The sequence below is a fragment of the Chrysemys picta genome, chromosome 20 (genome assembly GCF_011386835.1).
Source record: "Chrysemys picta bellii isolate R12L10 chromosome 20, ASM1138683v2, whole genome shotgun sequence".
NCBI classification, from domain to species: domain Eukaryota; kingdom Metazoa; phylum Chordata; order Testudines; family Emydidae; genus Chrysemys; species Chrysemys picta.
Window position 1 is genome coordinate 2846831 of NC_088810.1, and position 17072 is coordinate 2863902.

At 47.4% G+C, this 17072-nt stretch overlaps 2 protein-coding genes across 8 annotated transcripts in view; one reads left to right on the plus strand and one right to left on the minus strand.

Moving 5' to 3' along the window:
• Positions 1-17072, plus strand: part of LOC101947108 (interferon-inducible GTPase 5-like) — a 370729-nt gene that overhangs the window by 332562 nt on the left and 21095 nt on the right. The window lies entirely within an intron of this gene.
• Positions 3396-16003, minus strand: LOC101931379 (interferon-inducible GTPase 5-like). Of its 6 annotated transcripts, none has more exons than XM_065573989.1 (4): positions 12210-16003; positions 8841-8906; positions 7284-7442; positions 3396-6565 (listed from the first exon to the last, which is right to left on the minus strand). In XM_065573989.1, exon 4 carries the CDS (start codon positions 6559-6561, stop codon positions 5344-5346), a length of 1218 nt encoding a protein of 405 aa, XP_065430061.1. In that variant the 5' UTR covers positions 6562-6565; positions 7284-7442; positions 8841-8906; positions 12210-16003; the 3' UTR covers positions 3396-5343. The 6 variants fall into 6 exon arrangements, with proteins under 6 accessions (XP_065430061.1, XP_065430060.1, XP_065430056.1 ...); XM_065573988.1 differs by adding an exon at positions 7553-7661 and having other exon boundaries at positions 3396-7442; XM_065573984.1 differs by having other exon boundaries at positions 3396-7442.

Here is a 17072-nt window from a genome sequence, read left to right on the forward strand (position 1 = left end):
CGCCTGGCCGCTGATTACGTGCAGCCAGACACCAGGGCAGTTAGAAGAGCACAGCAGGGCGCGGTGCGCATCAGAGCAGCTTTGAAAACGAGTTTTGTGACTGGCCAGGCTACTGTGTGAAACTTCTGTTTGTTTCTCCTTGATGAACCCTCCACCCCCCCCCAACCCGGTTCACTCTACTTCCCTGTAAACCAACCACCCCACCCTCCCTTCCCCACTTCGAGCACCGCTTGCAGAGGCAATAAAGTCATTGTTTTTTCACATTCATGCATTCTTTATTAATTCCTTACACAAGTAGGGGGATAATTGCCAAGGTAGCCTGGGATGGGTGGGGGAGGAGGGATGGAAAAGGACACACTGCATTTTAAAACTTTAACTCTTATTGAAGGCCAACCTTCTGATGCTTGGGCGATCATCTGGGGTGGAGTGACTGGGTGGCCCCCCCACCGTGTTTTTGGGCGTCTGGGTGAGGAGGCAATGGAACTTGGGGAGGAGGGCTGTTGGTTAAACAGGGGCTGTAGCGGCGGTCTCTGCGCCTGCTGCCTTTCCTGCGCTGGAGCATATCAGTTTGATGCTCCAGCAGACGGAGCATTGACTCTTGCCGTCTGTCTGCAAGCTGACGCCACCTATCATCTTCAGCCCACCACTTGCTCTTTTCATCCCGCCATTCAGCCCGCCACCTCTCCTCTCGTTCATATTGTGCTTTTCTCATGTCTGACATTGACTGCCTCCACGCATTCTGCTGTGCTCTATCAGCGTGGGAGGACATCTGGAGCTCCGTGAACATATCGTCCCCGCGTCCTCCGTTTTCTCTTTCTAGTGTTCACTAGCCTCTGCGAAGGAGAAACATTTGCAGCTGGTGGAGGAGAAGAGAGAGGTGGTTAAAAAAGACACATTTTAGAGAACAATGGGTACACTCTTTCGTTACAAGGTCGTATTTTTCCTCTGCCTGCCGGTTTGGTATGAGAGATCACTCACGCAGTGCCCCAGGCAACATATTTCGGCTTGCAGGCAGCCATGGTAAGCCACAGTCTTTTGGCTTTTTTAACATTCTTAACATGCGGGAAAGGTTTCAAACAGCAGCGCATTTCCCATATCAAGGATGAATTGGGTTGGCCATTTAAAATGGGTTTTCAATGTAAAAGGAGGGGCTGCGGTTTCCGGGTTAACATGCAGCACAAACCCAAGTAAACCACCCCCCCCACACACACACCCGATTCTCTGGGATGATGACTTCACCCCTCCCCCCACCGCGTGGTTACATTTCTGTTCAGAAGAGCAGGAACGGGCACCTCTTAATGTCCCCTTAATAAAATCACCCCATTTCAACCAGGTGACCGTGAATGATATCACTCTCCTGAGGATAACAAAGAGATAAGGAATGGATATTGTCTGCATGCCAGCAAACACCGGGACCATACGCTGCCATGCTTTGTTATGCAATGAGTCCAGACTACGTGCTACTGGCCTGGCGTGGTAAAGTGTCCTACCATGGCGGACGGGATAAGGCAGCCCTCCCCAGAAACCTTTTGCAAAGGCTTTGGGAGTACATGAAGGAGAGCTTTCTGGAGATGTCCTTGGAGGATTTCCGCTCCATCCCCATACACGTTAACAGACTTTTCCAGTAGATGTACTGGCCGCGATTGCCAGGGCAAATTAATCATTAATCATTAAACACGCTTGCTTTTAAATCATGTGTAATATTTACAAAGGTACACTCACCAGAGGTCTCCTGTGTGCCCTGAGGGTCTTGGGTGAGTTCGGGGGTTACTGGTTCCAGGTCCAGGGTGACAAACATATCCTGGCTGTTGGGGAAACCGGTTTCTCCGCTTCCTTGCTGCTGTGAGCTACCTACAGTACCTCCATCCTCATCTTCCTTGTTCCCCGAACCGTCTTCCCTGTGTGTTTCTCCATTGACGGAGTCATAGCACACGGTTGGGGTAGTGGTGGCTGCATCCCCTAGAATGGCATGCAGCTCTGCGTGGAAGCGGCAAGTTTGCGGCTCTGCCCTGGACCTTCCATTTGCTTCTCTGGCTTTGTGGTAGGCTTGCCGTAGCTCCTTAATTTTCACACGGCACTGCTTTGTGTCCCTGTTATGGCCCCGGTCCTTCATGGCCTTGGAGACCTTTTCTAATACTTTGCCATTTCTTTTACTGCTACGGAGTTCAGCTAGCACTGATTCATCTCCCCATATGGTGAGCAGATCCCGTACCTCCCGTTCGGTCCATGCTGGAGCTCTTTTGCGATCCTGGGACTCCATCACGGTTACCTGTGCTGATGAGCTCTGCGTGGTCAGCTGTGCTCTCCACGCTGGGCAAACAGGAAATGAAATTCAAACGTTCGCGGGTCTTTTCCTGTCTACCTGGTCAGTGCATCTGAGTTGAGAGTGCTGTCCAGAGCGGTCACAATGAAGCACTGTGGGATAGCTCCCGGAGGCCAATAACGTCGAATTCCGTCCACACTACCCCAATTCCAACCCGCAAAGGCCGATTTTATCGCTAATCCCCTCGTCGAAGGTGGTGTAAATAAACCAGTTTAAAGGGCCCTTTAAGTCGAAACAAAGGGCTTCGTTGTGTGGACGTGTCCAGGCTTAATTCGATTTAACGCTGCTAAAGTTGACCTAAACCTGTAGTGTAGACCAGGCCTAAGTTGATGAAATGGACATTGTCATGAGCAACAGCTCCAGCACAAGTATGGAAAGCCAAATGCAGGCTACCATGGTGCGTGGCATAGTGCTGGAGAACCAGACACTCCCTTCTGAGACTTGGGCCAAGCCCCGGCGTCTCTGGACCCCTGGTGGCCGTGCAGGCCATCCCACTGCAAGGGGAAGAGGATGCACCACAGGAGACACAGTCCCAACCCAGTAAGTCCCTTGCATGTGTTAAAATTCTTTGCTTCGGCTCCATGGGGAATGAGACTCTAGGGGTTCAAGGAAGTGGCCATTATTGTCTGTGATGTGGCCATTCAAGTGTGGAAGCATCCACTTATGTCCATGCTCCATTTCTCCTCTTCCTCTATTTTCCTCTTCCCTTCTCCACCCCCAAGGTCCTTCCAAATCCACACTGGCCCCAATCCCATTCCCTGCTTGTAAACTGGGATCCCTGCCTTCGTCCCAGCCCATCATCACCTTCACCACCGAATCCTCTTTAAATAAGGCCCTTTCCTTTGCCCTGGTGTCTCCATCCCCAGTCTCATACGTGATGTACCCCATATTGTCAGTAGGTACGCAATTTCCAAGCCGGGAAAAGTAGGAATTTCCTTCAGGAAAAATCCCCAAATGAAGATTTCCAGTTGGGAAAACAGTTTTCTTGCAGGAAAATTTGAAAAGTTAAAATGTTCCCTTTAAAAGGGTGGAATAACCAAAATCGTGGATAAATGATGGAAAAACAATTCAGTTTAACCATTGAGACGCTTTATTGTTGTAACAAAAAAAGCAAGTATTAAACCTGCTAAGTACGCAGAAGGTGGAAGTAGCATTTCCAACCCATTTAATATCACATTTGCAAAAGCAGCGATCGCTGTAAAATCAGACAGCCGCAATTTTCAAAATCTTTTGATGTGCAAGCAAGTAGGATTGTAAAGTTCAGCTCTTTTGTAGTCACTGACTCACCCAGATAGTCCAGGTAATTCTAGGCAGGCAACTTCAAAGACTTCCAGAAAAACCGTTAGCCAATGTGAGCTATTTGGAAGCTTGATGAAAACGGCTATGTTTTCCCACACCATGTCTATAATATCACACTAACTGGACACAATTACCCCTAACATCATATTGGTTACCCACATCCGGCTAACATACTGCTAAATGCTTCAAGGCCTGATACTCATTTACCCTAAGGCTCTGGCCTCTTCCCACTGCCAGATCACTGTAAAATGCCCTTAATGTCAATGGGAATCAGGGCCTGAGCGTTTGGTTACCACGTGTTCTAACGCTATGTAACTTCCCAGCGCAGACCGGCCCCAGGACAGACACTGGTTACGGACTATGAAATACGGTGCACATCAGTAATGTCGTGGTGGTGTGTAGCGGGACATGGGCCAACCACCATCTGAGCCCAACACAATGTGATTACAATCCACACACCCCGGGTTAGTCTGAGCCATGATAGTGATTCCTGGCACCCAGGCAAACCGAAACTCAGCGTGAAAAAACAAGCAACTAACTACAACTCCAATCACAGGAGAGGTATCTGGGGTTGCTCTGTTCTGATAGCTTTCCTGGACTAGTATATTGGCTGACTAGTTGCTTAGGGCCAGATTCTGGTATGTGCTCACTTACACGGGAAATCCCTTTGACTTCAGTGCAAGTCAGGGCCAAATTTAGTGGGAGCTCTGCATTGCTCTCCGTGTTCACAGGAAAGATTAAACTTTCCTCAAAGGGACACTTTGTGATGCAGGTGGTTAGACTAGGTGATCCTAAGGGTCCCTTCTGGCCTTAAACATCGATGGATTTTCAGCCACTTCAGGCCTGAAATTTAGGTGTGGTTCTTGTTACAAAAATTTCAAACCCTAATCCCTATAGAATGGCTTCATCAGATTGCGTGAAGCACGTTATTCAGGACAAAGAGTTTGATTTGGATTTCAAAATTTCCCTGCTTTGGTGGCATCCAAACATCACAGCCTTGTGCTAGCACACGACAGCCTAAGAAAGAAAGTGACTCAGTGACCTGCAAAAAGTCAAACGCCAGATCTTGACTTCAATCCAGTTGGAAATACGCAAAATATTTTAACGATGCGGGTGATTAACCATTGGAACAAGTTACCAGGGGTTGTGGCGGATTCTCCAGCCCTGGAGATTTTTAACTCAAGAGTGGATGTTTCTCTAAGAGATCTGCTCTAGGAATTATCATGGGGGAGTTCTCAGGCCTGTATTATGCAGGAGATCAGACTTGATCATCACCACAATGGTCCCTTTTGACCTTGGAATCTATGAAAGTTACACTAACTTTATGCCATATGAGGGTATGGCCCCAGCAGCTTAAATAATGAAAACGGGAGAATGTCTTAAAACTTGTGTCAGGTATTATTACTAAATAACATAGAGCAAAGTTTCGTTTCACGGTATTTGTTCTGAGAGTCTCCCTCAACTTTCCCTTCAGGGTGTTTAACAGAAATTGTAGGATCAGAGACCTTTACCTCAACTTTACCCGCTTCCCTACATTAGAAATGAATATTTGTTTTTAAAATACACCAAACTCTGGAGACCTTTTTTGAGAGCGTCTTTTTTGCACTGCAGCTGAGAACAAAGGGAAATATCTCTCCCCACAGGGTGGCTCTGATCTCCAGCTGCCATGAGATAGCAGGTACGTTGCTCTTTTGTGGCTCTTGTTAATCTGTTATCGCTGCTCACTCCAAAGCCCTTTTCAAGACTCTCTGAGAATCTTCTGCAACTCGAGCCACAAAAGTACGTAGCAATCTGCCCATGACCCTGTAAGACATCACTGCTGCTATCACAGTACCAATCCCTGGGATCATGCTAATGAAATACTTAGCTATCATCATAACTAGCCCCGTAGCCTCTTTCAGAAGCTTTAATGCCTCATCTCTTGATGTCTCTTTGGCCAGCGGGAATTCTATCACGGTTTTCAGCTCACCAGACTCGCGCATGGATTTTTCAAGTGCTTTGATGGAATCATCATCCAGGCCAAAGCTCTCACAGAACTTGGTCATGTTATCCACCAAGGTGCCAACATCCCACCAAACAGAGAGAAATGGGAGAGGAATAGTAGCGATAACGCCTGACTTAAAGGCTTGCTTCCAGATCTGCTGCTCCACGGCCTCTTTTTTCCAGTTGAAGACTTCAGACTCGTTGAGCAGGTGACGAAAGATGACATGTCTCTTGTGAGTGTCAAGTTCATTCAAAAAGGTCTCCTGAAGTCGGGGAGCATCGTACTTCTCAAAGTCCCATCTCGACACCAGGAAAACCTGTGGGGAAACGATGCCTGCTTTTTGCAGATTCCTGATGCAATCGTTTCTGATTCTCTGCAGGACTTCCTCCTCGTTGATCTCAGTTTTTCTTTTTTTTTCATTACGCAAGTCTTCATCCACCTTGGAGCGGACAAAGTAAAACTTCTTCCCCATCTGCTCTATCTCCTGGGCCAGGTTGGCATCCGACTCTCGGAACCGCCCTGCTGTGATAATGATGAAGAAATCATAACGAGCAAAGTCCACCTTCCCCCCATCTGTGTTTGCTGGATGATTCGGTGTCCCGATCCCAGGCAGGTCCCACATGGTGACATTTGTGTGCTTGGGATGCGGATAAGAAGTTGGCTCCTTTGCTGATTCCATCACGTTGGTCTCAGCTGCACCTTCATCATCGTCAGCTAGGCTTCTGATGGCGTTGATGAAAGATGACTTGCCAGAGCCACACTCTCCGGTTATGGCAACATTGAGCTTGGTGTTTTTTAACAACGCATCAGATTTCTTCACCACTGTGATGGCTTCAGTGAGGTTTCCTGCATGGACAGCAGCCTGGAATTCTTCAGATTCCTCCTGGGACAGATCAACAAGGTGTGAATTCCATTCTAAAAATAAATCAGCCCAGAAAGTTCTTGTATCTGCCATTTTCCTGGGGAAGAAACACCAATTCCAGCCATGATCAGTACTTTGTTCCCAGAGACAATTTATTAAGCTGCACACTGTAAACATATAGAGATCTCTCTTATTAGTGTGCACGTAAACCCACTGAGTTGTAAGAAAAGGATCTTTGGTTACAAATTGCAAGAAGTCAAATAATCTACGGATAACTTCTCAGAGTGGCCAGCAGGGAAGGGTTCATTTACACAAACTGACTGGCAGCGCCCCAGTGTGACACTAGGGGGGGGGGCTCTGCTGCAGGGTCTGTGTTCTGGGTGGCAGGAGAGGCCGTGTGCCCCTCAGTGCTGACCCCAGTGCCCAGCCCAGCGCTGTGCAGCAGGGAGCAGGGGGAGGGGCACAGTCGGGTGTCATCTCCCTGCAGAGTCGATGCTGATCCTGATGTCCTAGCGTGGTGCTGGGGGGCGCTGTGCTGCACAGAACAATGGGGGAGACAATCCCCGCGGAGTCAGAGCTGACCTGAGTGCACCAGCACGTTGTCAGAGACATCTTGTCTGCAGGGACAATACTGGGGGGGGGGGGGGGAGGGGAATGCAGCACTTAAGTTTCTGAAATAACAGGAAATCTCTCCTCTGTCCAAGAAAGTGAACTGGTCTGACCCTGTGATTTCGAGTCTCAACTTAATTTCCTTGGTTCTGTGGGTCTGGACTTGCGGAATAGCATGGGAGAGTCTTTTGTCCCCTCTCCTTTACCTTCAGCTGAATCCTGAGTCGAGGAGAGCTCTCATGTGGGGATGAATTTGGACGCCTGGAATGAATTCTCAATTAATATAAGAATGGCCAGACTGGGTGAGACCAAAGGTCCATCTACCCCAGTATCCTGTCTTCCAACAGTGGCCAATGGCAGGTGCCCTAGAGGGAAAGAACAGAACAGGTAATCATCAAGTGATCCATCCCCTGTCACCCATTCCCAGCTTCTGGCCATCAGCACTTTAGGGCTACGGCTACACTACAGCGCTTACAGAGGTGCAGTTGCGCTGATGCAGACGCTCTAAGCCAATGGGAGAGCTCTCTGGTCGGATTAATAACACCAGTAGCCCCAGCTGACAACAACACGTCTTATTCTCACTCCTGCTGGGAAATAATGCAAATAGAAATGAGACTCTCCTTTCAGGGGTGGTATTCTGGGTTCAATAAAAGACCAGGGGAAAGAAACGGTGTGTGTACAGGGTTCATGGAGAAGAGGTGGCACTGGGGTATGGTCTCGGGGGATGGGGCAGTGCAGGGCGGGAGCCTTGCAGAGAATAGGCGGGAGGAGAAGCATGGGGTGATGGGCGGGACAGGGCCACGGTTTGGGTGCTAGTGGCCCTCCCACTTTTAGAAAGCTTCCATGCCAGAGGGGCCTCAGGGCCGGCATAGGGGTCGGTGTGTGGGACGGGGTTCAAGCACAGGAGGGGCTCAGGACTGGGGTAAGGGAGTCGGTGTGCGGGAGGGGGTGCGGGCACAGGAACTCGCTCAGGGCTGGAGACTGGGGTTGAGGGTGCTAGCTGTGGGAGGGAGTTAGGGTGCAGGAGGGGGCTCAGTGTGAGGCAGGGTGTTGGGGTGCAGGAGGGAATTCAGGGTACAGGTTCCAGAAGGGGGCTCAGGGCTAGAGTAGGGTGTTGGGGTGCAGGAGGTGGTTCGGGGTGTGTGAGGGTTTCAGGGGTGTGGGATCCAGCCGGGCGGGGCTTACATCAGGCAGCTCCCGGTCTGGAGCGGCAAGGCTAAGGCAGGCTCCTTGCCTACCCTGGCCCCACGCTGCTTCCCTGTGGGGGGAGCAGTGGTCTCTGTGTGCTGCCCCTGCCTGCAGTCTCCACCTGCGCAGCTCTCATTGGACATAGTTCCCAGCCAATGGGAGCTGCGGAGTCAGTGTTCGGGGTAGGGGCAGCACACGGAGACCCCCTGACCCCTGACCCAGGGGCTGCAGGGATGTGCCAGTCACTTCCGGGAGTAGCGTGGAGCCAGGGCAGGCAGAGAACCTGCCTTAGCGCTGCTGCGCCACTGGACTTTCAGCGGCCGAAAATCTCCCCGTTTGGCTTCAGGAGCCTTCAGGAGATAGAGCCCGGTTCCGGGAGTCTACCACCTAAAATGGGAGGGTTGGCAACCGTAACCCCCACTCCCAGTGCCCTGATGCCTCCCCAGGGAAGAGAAGCACAAAGAGAAGCCCCCATTTGGTTAGTGGTTCATTAGTGGTTCAAGCGCATCCAACCCCCAAGAGCAAGCTCCCCTCTCCTCTGGCAGCATCGTGGTGCAGCCGATCTAGGGACGAACCTTCCGCAGCCCGTGCTGATGAACCGTCCTGTGTCCTCCTCTTTGCTGCTGGAACAATATCAGTTGCTGGGGGGAAAAAGAAGAACAGGAGGACTTGTGGCACCTTAGAGACTAACAAAAAACTCTCCTGGACTTTGCTGCAGGGGCTGAAATGAAGAGAAGGGTCTGACTTCTCTAACGATTAAAGTTTCCTGTTTTATCGAGGCAGGGGTCAGGGCTGAGCAAGGGGTGGAGGATTCGGTCCCTCCCCTACTGGGAACAGATCCTCGATAAACCCTGTTCAGTTTTTCTGCTAATTTCCCCATTCTCTATCCGCAGCCGTGGAGTGAATCATTCCATCCTCAGCCATTGCAGGCCCTCTTCTCTTCTCCCCAGGGCAGCCCGGTAACCCCTGTGATGGGTTGGATCACAGAACCCCCCTTTGGGAGCTGCCACCTGATGTGCCAAGACTAACCCTGCTCCTGCTTTCCCTGCCAGCTTGGGAAATGATGCCGAATAGCAGCATTCAGGACCCATTTCGCACTGGTGTAAATGATGACAGGGCATGGTGGAGAATCAGCCCAGTGCCTGATCTCAGCATATCTCCCTAAGGAGGACACAGCTTGGAAAGGGAACGATTTCCCATGTTTCTGTTTGTGCACTGAGGGCGGGGGGTGGCAGAGAGTTCAGGGTTTCAGGTGTAGGCTTCACTTGGCAGAGGGCTGGGGAAGGGGTTACCGGGCTGCCCTGGGGAGAAGAGAAGAGGGCCTGCAATGCCTGAGGATGGACTGATTCACGCTGCAGTTGTGGCTAGGAACAGGGAAAATAACAGAAAAACTGAACAGGGTTAATCTAGGATCTGTTCCCCAGGACCAAGTGGGAGAGGACAGTGTTCCAGGATAGCCCGATTGACAGGGCTGCAGGCCAATGAAGGAATCAGGAGCCTAAGGTCCCGTCCTCCGTGTGAGCTGGGGCTGCCTGAGCCAGGGCAGGGCAGAGCTAAGGGGAGAGCAGCAGCCAGAACCAGAAGAGGGGGAGTCAGGGGCTGAGCAGGCAGGGCCAGCTCTAGCGTTTTTGCTGCCCTAAGCGGGGGGGGGGGGGGGGAGCCACGATCGCCAGCGGCAGCAGCTCTACCGCCACTTCATTCTACAACAGCAGGTCCTTCGCTCTGAGGGGGTGTGACGGCCCCACCACCAAATTGCCACTGAACGGACGGACGTGCCGCCCCCCTCTTCATTGGCCACCCCAGGCACCTGCTTGCTACGCTGGTGCCTGGAGCCGGCCCTGTGGGCAGTTGAGGCGCAGACCAGACGCGCCGACAGGGAGCCAGGGCCGAGCTGCAGGGGGATTTGCGGGGCCAGAGCTGGGACAGCGGGTACCAGCCCTGTCACCTGTAACCCTGCAGCCAAGCGCCATGAGTGGCTGGGGAGAGCCAGGGGGCCTTGGGCAGGAGCCCAGTGCTGGGAGATGTTGCCAGAGATCAGACCTTGCAGACTGGATTCAGAGGGGGAGACATGACCCTGATGCGGGAGCTGATGCTGGGGAGAAGGATCCTACCCCCTGGAAACTGAGAGCCTGTGGGCACTGCCAGAGCAGGGTCTGACCGTGTGTCACCACAGTGCAGCCAGGGCCTGGGAGGGAGGTCTGGGATGTGGGAGGAACAGACGGTGAACTTTCCTTACATCCCAGAGACGGCTGGTATCCCCATGCCCACAAGGCAGAGTCCCTGTTCCTTTAACCTTTTCCGTATATGTCTTACAATTGATGTTTAATAAATTGTACTTGGGTTGAATTTAATGCACTGGTCAGGGAAATGGCTGATGTGTAGAGAGACCCCTGTCCTGAGTGATCACGACAAGAGTGCGGTTTCAGGCCCCCAGGGATCCTGGGCCCAGCCTTGTCAGGGTTACGAGGACTCTGCCGCATGGGAGGGAGGAAGGGGAGCCCTCAAGAGTGGCCGGCCTCCGGGTACAGGGAGCTGGAGCGATCACTCAGATCCTTTCACTATCTGATACCACCAGGACAATGCAGAAGGCAGGAAAGTTCCCCACAACAGTGAGACGATCCCTCCTCCCCCTCCCATCCCCCACTTACATAAAGTTTGAGAGAGACAAGGTGGGTGAACTAATATCTCTTACTGGAAAAACTTCTACTTGGGAAAGAGACAAGCTTTCGAGCTGCTGTCGGGTGGCTGCCGGCTAAACAGCTCCACATGCCTGGACCTCGCCTGTGTTTCCTTGCAAGAGTTAAGGGCTGTAGGAATTTTGGTTGCAGTTCGGTGGCTCAGAGCCAGCCCCGCTTCCCGGCTTCCTCCCATTTCTGGGAAAGGGGCAGCTCAGACTTTTGGTTTTGGTTTCCAGGAGCACAGGATGCAGATCAGTTCCTGAGACTGTCCCAAAGCTCCCTGTGAATCAAATGATGGTGTTGGAGCAATGAAAGATTCTCCATTGCCTGCACCTTGCAAACTCATTCACACGAGTGCAAAGCAGGTGAGTAATAAATACCTCAATAGTATTCATCACCATGTATTTTTGACAGGTTTCCATGCTCCCTTTGGGGCTTATGTCCCACCCTCTGTTCCCGTTTCCATTGGTGTCGAGGTTTGGTGCCATTGGCCAATTTTTTTTTAAAAAGTGCTTATTTTTTATGGTGGAATAGGGGGAATGTTGCTTGCTTGTGCTTTGATATATTTGGTTGATTGTTTAGAGAAAAGTGCTTTGAGCATTGGCCTGCTAAACTTAGGGTTGTGAATTCAATCCTTGAGGGGGCCACTTGGGGATCTGGGGCAAAATCAGTGCTTGGTCCTGCTAGTGAAGGCAGGGGGCTGGACTCGATGACCTTTCAAGGTCCCTTCCAGTTCTAGGAGATGGGATATCTCCATTAATTATTATTATTATAAAAAGGTTGAAATAATAGAGTGAGAGAACTGAAAGAAAAATAAAGATTTTTTTTTGAAAGGGTTAGTTTGAAAGAATAGAGGCAAGTTACTAAATAAAAAGATTTTTAGTTAGGTTTAGTAAGGAGAGATGATTTTAAAGGACTAGTTTGGCATGTTATTAAAGAATTAAAAAATTGAGATTATATTTAATACATCTTTTAAATTCAAGGTAGGTTTAAAAAATACATGGCAAAAAAGGGGGAATTTTATAAAGTAGAGACTGTTTGGTATCCTCCCTTTATATTTTTACCATGTGCTTAATAGAAAAGCATTTAAAATGTTAAATATAAGGGTAGGTTAAGAAAAGAGCATTTAAAAAGAGTGAAATAAAAGAGAAACATATAAAGAGAAGTTAAAAGTGAAAGCAGGGCAAGAAAAGGGAAACAAAACCCCTTTGCAAAGGGCAAAGACATTCAGCCCGTGGTTGAGCCAGAGAGAGAGAGAGATCTTACCCTTGCAGCTGTTCCTGGGGAATGGAGGAGCTCCTAAGGCTCACAACCCCTCAGGTTAGTTATCTCTGCCTTTGGATCGGACCAATCAGATGCTGTTCTACAGCTGCATCATAGAATACATTTTCCTGAACCAATCCTATAGTCCCAAGATTTTTAAACAAGAGCCATCTCCCTCCCCTCCTGCCCCCCTTTAACTGACTTATTCTTATCTAAAAAAAAAAAAAAATCCCAAACGTTTTCCCCCACCATGTATCACTTTGACATAAGTGCTTTAACAAAGGTTAAAACCATAAGCCCTTAGTAACAACCAGTTGTTAAAAGTTTCTCCCTATGTTGTAGGATAGCATTGATCATTTTTTAGTGAGGATGATTTGAACCTGCCGCTAAGTCACCGTTAGGAAAAACAGCATCTGTGAGTCAGTGGATAAGAGATAAGAAAGCTGCTTCTTCCCCCACTTTTTAACAAATAGAGGTGAAAGTTATATTAAGTCTTGTAAAGGAATAAACACTGTAAAAGACAAGCCTATATGAAGACATATTCTTTTATTTAGCACTTTTCATATGTTTCAATAAAAAGTTACCATGCTGAAACTTCCCAAGGTTAAAAAACAAGAAAACTTGTTTATAAAAGTAATTATAATGATAAAAAAGATTTCCTGTATGGTTTAGACTAACATTGCATTTTCTAGTGAGGACAATTTGAAGCAGCGTTCTTTTTCAGCAAAGCCACTGTTAGCAAAAACAGCCTCTGTGAGTCTGTGGATCAGAGATAAGAAGGCTGCTTCTTCCCCCACTTTTTAACAAATAAAAGTGAAAATTATATTAAGCTTTCATTTTCGTTTGAAAAAATAGAGGGAAATTATTAAATAAAAGAAAGATTTTTGGTTAGGTTTAGTAAGGAGAGATGATTTTAAAGATATAGTTTGGCATGTTATTAAAGAATAAACAATTTTTAAGATACATTTTAAAGGTGTATTAAATATAAGGGTAGGTTAAAAAAGAACACATGGGAAAAAGGGAATTTTATAAAGCGGAGACTGTTTAGTGAGCACATGGTAAAAATATAGAGGCTGGTTAATAAAGAAGCATTTAAAATATTAAATATAAGTGTAGGTTAAAAAAAGAGTGAAATAAAAGAGAAACATATAAAGAGAAGTTAAAAGAGAGAACAGGGCAAGAAAAGGGAAACGAAACCCCTTTGCAAAGGGCAAAAATAGACAGCCCATGGCTGAGTCAGAGAGAGAGATCTTACCCTTGCAGCTGTTCCTGGGGAATGAAGGAGCTCCCAAGACTCACAACCCCTCAGGCTAGTTATCTCTGCCTTTGGATCAGACCAATCAGATGCTGTTCCACAGCTGCATCATAGGATACAGATTTTCCTGAACCAATCCTATGGTGCAAAATTTTTAAACAAGAGCCAACTCTGCCCACCCCCCGCCCTTCACTACCCCCTCCCCTTTAACTGCCTTATTCTTATCTAAAAAAACAGATCCCAAGCATCTTTCCCACCATGTAGCCCTTTTACATATGGGCTTTAATGAAGGTTAAAACCATAAGGCCTTAGTAACAAACAATATTTAAAAGTTTTCCCTTATGTTTTAAACTAACACGGGTCATTTTTAAATGAGGACAATTTGAATCTGCAGCAAAGCCGCTGTTAGCAAAAACAGCATCTGTGTAGCAGTGGATCGGAGATAAGAAGGCTGCTTCTTCCTCCACTTTTTAACAAATACAAGTGAAAGTTATATTAAGTTTTGTAAAGGAATAATCACTTGAAAAGACAAACCTTTATGAAGACACAGACCTTCATTTATTTTACAGGTGTGTTTCAATAAAAAAAATGAGTATGGAGAAACACTCCAGAGTGAAAACCACACGTCCTTAGTAACAGCTAGTTTATATTCCCCTTATTCGGTAATCCAGTGGATCAGAGAGAGATTTATTTTCCTCCCCGCTTTTTAACAAATCCATGTGAAAGTTATAGTAAGCTTTCATTTCCTTAGGACTTTTAGATTTAAGTATGAATTTTTCTGTTGCTTTATCAGAATGTCTTTGTTTTTAAATGTTTGCAAACCGTGTGCTGAGACACAGGTACAAGCTCCTGTGTTTGTTTTGGGTCCATAGATTTTATTAAAATGATACATCACAGACGGGAGCTGTGGCTTTCTCTACATGTTAAAAACAGATACAACTCATTCGGCTAGCCAGTGCTCCATGCACTATAGTCTGCCTTCGCAAGGCTCTAGGGGTCACCCCTTTAGTTTGCTTGTTTTTTTTCACAGACTTCTTTCCTAAACTTTTTAAACGCTGTTAAAGTTTTAACCAATGGTGAGATTGCATTGAATGACACTTTGTGAAAGTTATAACAAGTATTTTGTTCTATTTACTGATTGTAAAAGACATAAAACCACCGCTTTGTGACTGCACGAAGCTCAGAGATAGCCTGTCTGAAGAACACCCCACCCCTCGACTTTTCCCCCATACTTTTAACACTTGCTAAACATGCAGTGCTTCATGATATAAAGGGTTTTTTTTAACATTTAACATGAAAATACAGCATTAACTGAGATGTAACATAACATGACCGTTTTTAAGGATATTCTGTATGCAGTGAGGCCTATTTGAAGCATTATGTTTGTTTGTTTGTTTGTTTGTTTGTTTGAAAAGTTTAACATGAAAAAGCAGTATTAACTGAGCTGTAAGAAAAGAAAGCCACTCTGAGGTATATTTTGTAGAAGTTTAGTGAGCTAAAAAGGCTTAAGATACTAGCCTGTCCTTTTAAAAATAGTGTTTTTAAAGTACCAAAACAGCAACTGGGTAAGAATATGAAAACTGGCAATTGAGGGGAGTTTACATATGTGTTTTAATTAAAAAACAAAATTAACAAAATATAAACAAGATTGCTTTTTAAAGTTTGGATTTATACAAAAAACACACGAAAAAAATTAACATGTAAAAAAAGTTAGCTGTTTTTTTTTTACTAGAGATAAGCAGTCTGCCCCCCCACACACAGATACCTTCCTACCTCCCCTTCCCCCCCCCACCACCCCGTTCTTCTTTTCTAATGTTTTTTTAAAATCTAAACCGAGGACAAACACATTTTTTTAAAAAGCCACAGAGCTCACGCCATGGGGGTAAGAAAGCTGTCCTGAGTTTTAGGGGGAACGTTGATAACTCTTTTAGTGAAACAGTTTTGTAGGCAGCCATTCTGTGTTAGTTGTGTGTTAGCACGGGCAAGCGTTTGTCATTCGGAAGCACTTCCCACTTTATGAGGTATTATCTTTCTTAAAGCATGAAAACATTAGACACTGAGCCATAGTGGTGTTTTTTGATCACACTGGTGTCGGTGGTCGAGGCCTGCAGGCATTCCAAAAGATCTCTGCTGATCGCGTTGTCTGTGATGGAAGGTGGGACATTCAGCTCTGCCATAGCGTTCATAAACACATCATCAATAATAATAAATCATTAAACCGACAGATACATGCTTAATGCGAAATGTTGAACGTCTTCTTCGGTCAGCAAATGACAAAATCTTGCTAAGAAAAAACGCTAAAAGTTAGAGCGTGTTTTGGGAACAAAACAGGGTATGTTGTAAAATAAAATGCCAGTTGAAAATAACTATGTGAAGTGTGGTTTTTATGAAGTTCAAGGAGTGTGTGGTTTGTCAAAAGGGAAGTAGGTTGCCCCCATAGTAGTTTCCTGCAGTTCGGTTACAGTTTGTCAAAAACAACAAGAGGTATATGAGCGGCCTGTTCCTCTAACAAAGGCCCACCCACCCCACCCATTCCTAGTGCTTGTGCACGAGGGATATAGGCTGTTGGGGCATCTGGACCATTGCAAAGCAGCCCCAGAACCCCTCTTAAATCAAACCGTCTCCCGCTTCGGCTGGACCTTTTCATTCCTCCCCCCACCCAAGGCCCTCTGCATTAGGACTTAATCATGATTCCTCTGATTTCAACAATGTCTCGGGTTTCTTGTCTACCGGTTCATGTTATTTAATGCTGTACAGCATCTCGGGTTACAGTTTGCATAAAAGTGTTTTATAAAAACAAAACAGAAAAATATTCCCTGGGGGCTTAGACAAGATAATGACCAACACAAGTGTAAGTGTTGCTTTGCAGGCCCCGCTACAAAGTATCTTTAAGTTTGTTTTTGTTAATATTTCTGATAGGCCGTAGGATGGGGGAGATAATACCTCGGAAAGTGGGAAGTGCTTCCGAATGACAAACGCTTGCTTGTGTTAACACACAACAAACACAGAATGGCTGCCTACAAAACTGTTTCACTAAAAGAGTTATCAACATTCCCCCTAAAACTCAGGCCAGCTTTCTTACCCCCATAGCCTAATCTCTATGGCTTTTTTTAAAAAAAATGTGTTTGTCCTCATTTTAGATTTTAAAAAACGTTAGAAAAGAAGAAAGGGGCCGGGGAGAGCTAGGAAAGTATGTGGGGAGGGGGGCAGTGTCACGGAGTATTGGGGGACTCAGGGCCCTGCACCCCCGGCTTCCTGCGATTCACCATGACTCTCAGCCAGCCAGTAAAGCAGAAGGTTTATTTGGATGACTGGAATACAGTCCAAGACAGGTCTTGCAGGCACAGACAACAGGGCCCCCCTCAGTTAGGTCCAGCTTGGGGTCCCAGGGCATGCCAGCCCACCCCCCTTGGGGGGTCAGAGCCATCTCTGCCTCCCAGCCATCTCTCCAGCCTGCTTCCAGCCTGCTTCCAGCACTCTGCCTTCAGCGACCCCTCCCACAGCCTTTGTTCAGTTTCCCGGGCCCCGGAGTCATCTGACCTCCAACCCCCTCCTGGGCTCTCATGTTACAAGCTCAGGTATGTTCCCTTGGGCCGGCTCCCATCCCCCGA

What these genes read in the sequence shown, in the direction of transcription:
- LOC101931379 (XM_065573984.1), bottom strand. Translation starts at nt 6,645, where the DNA reads ATGTTTACAGTGTGCAGCTTAATAAATTGTCTCTGGGAACAAAGTACT.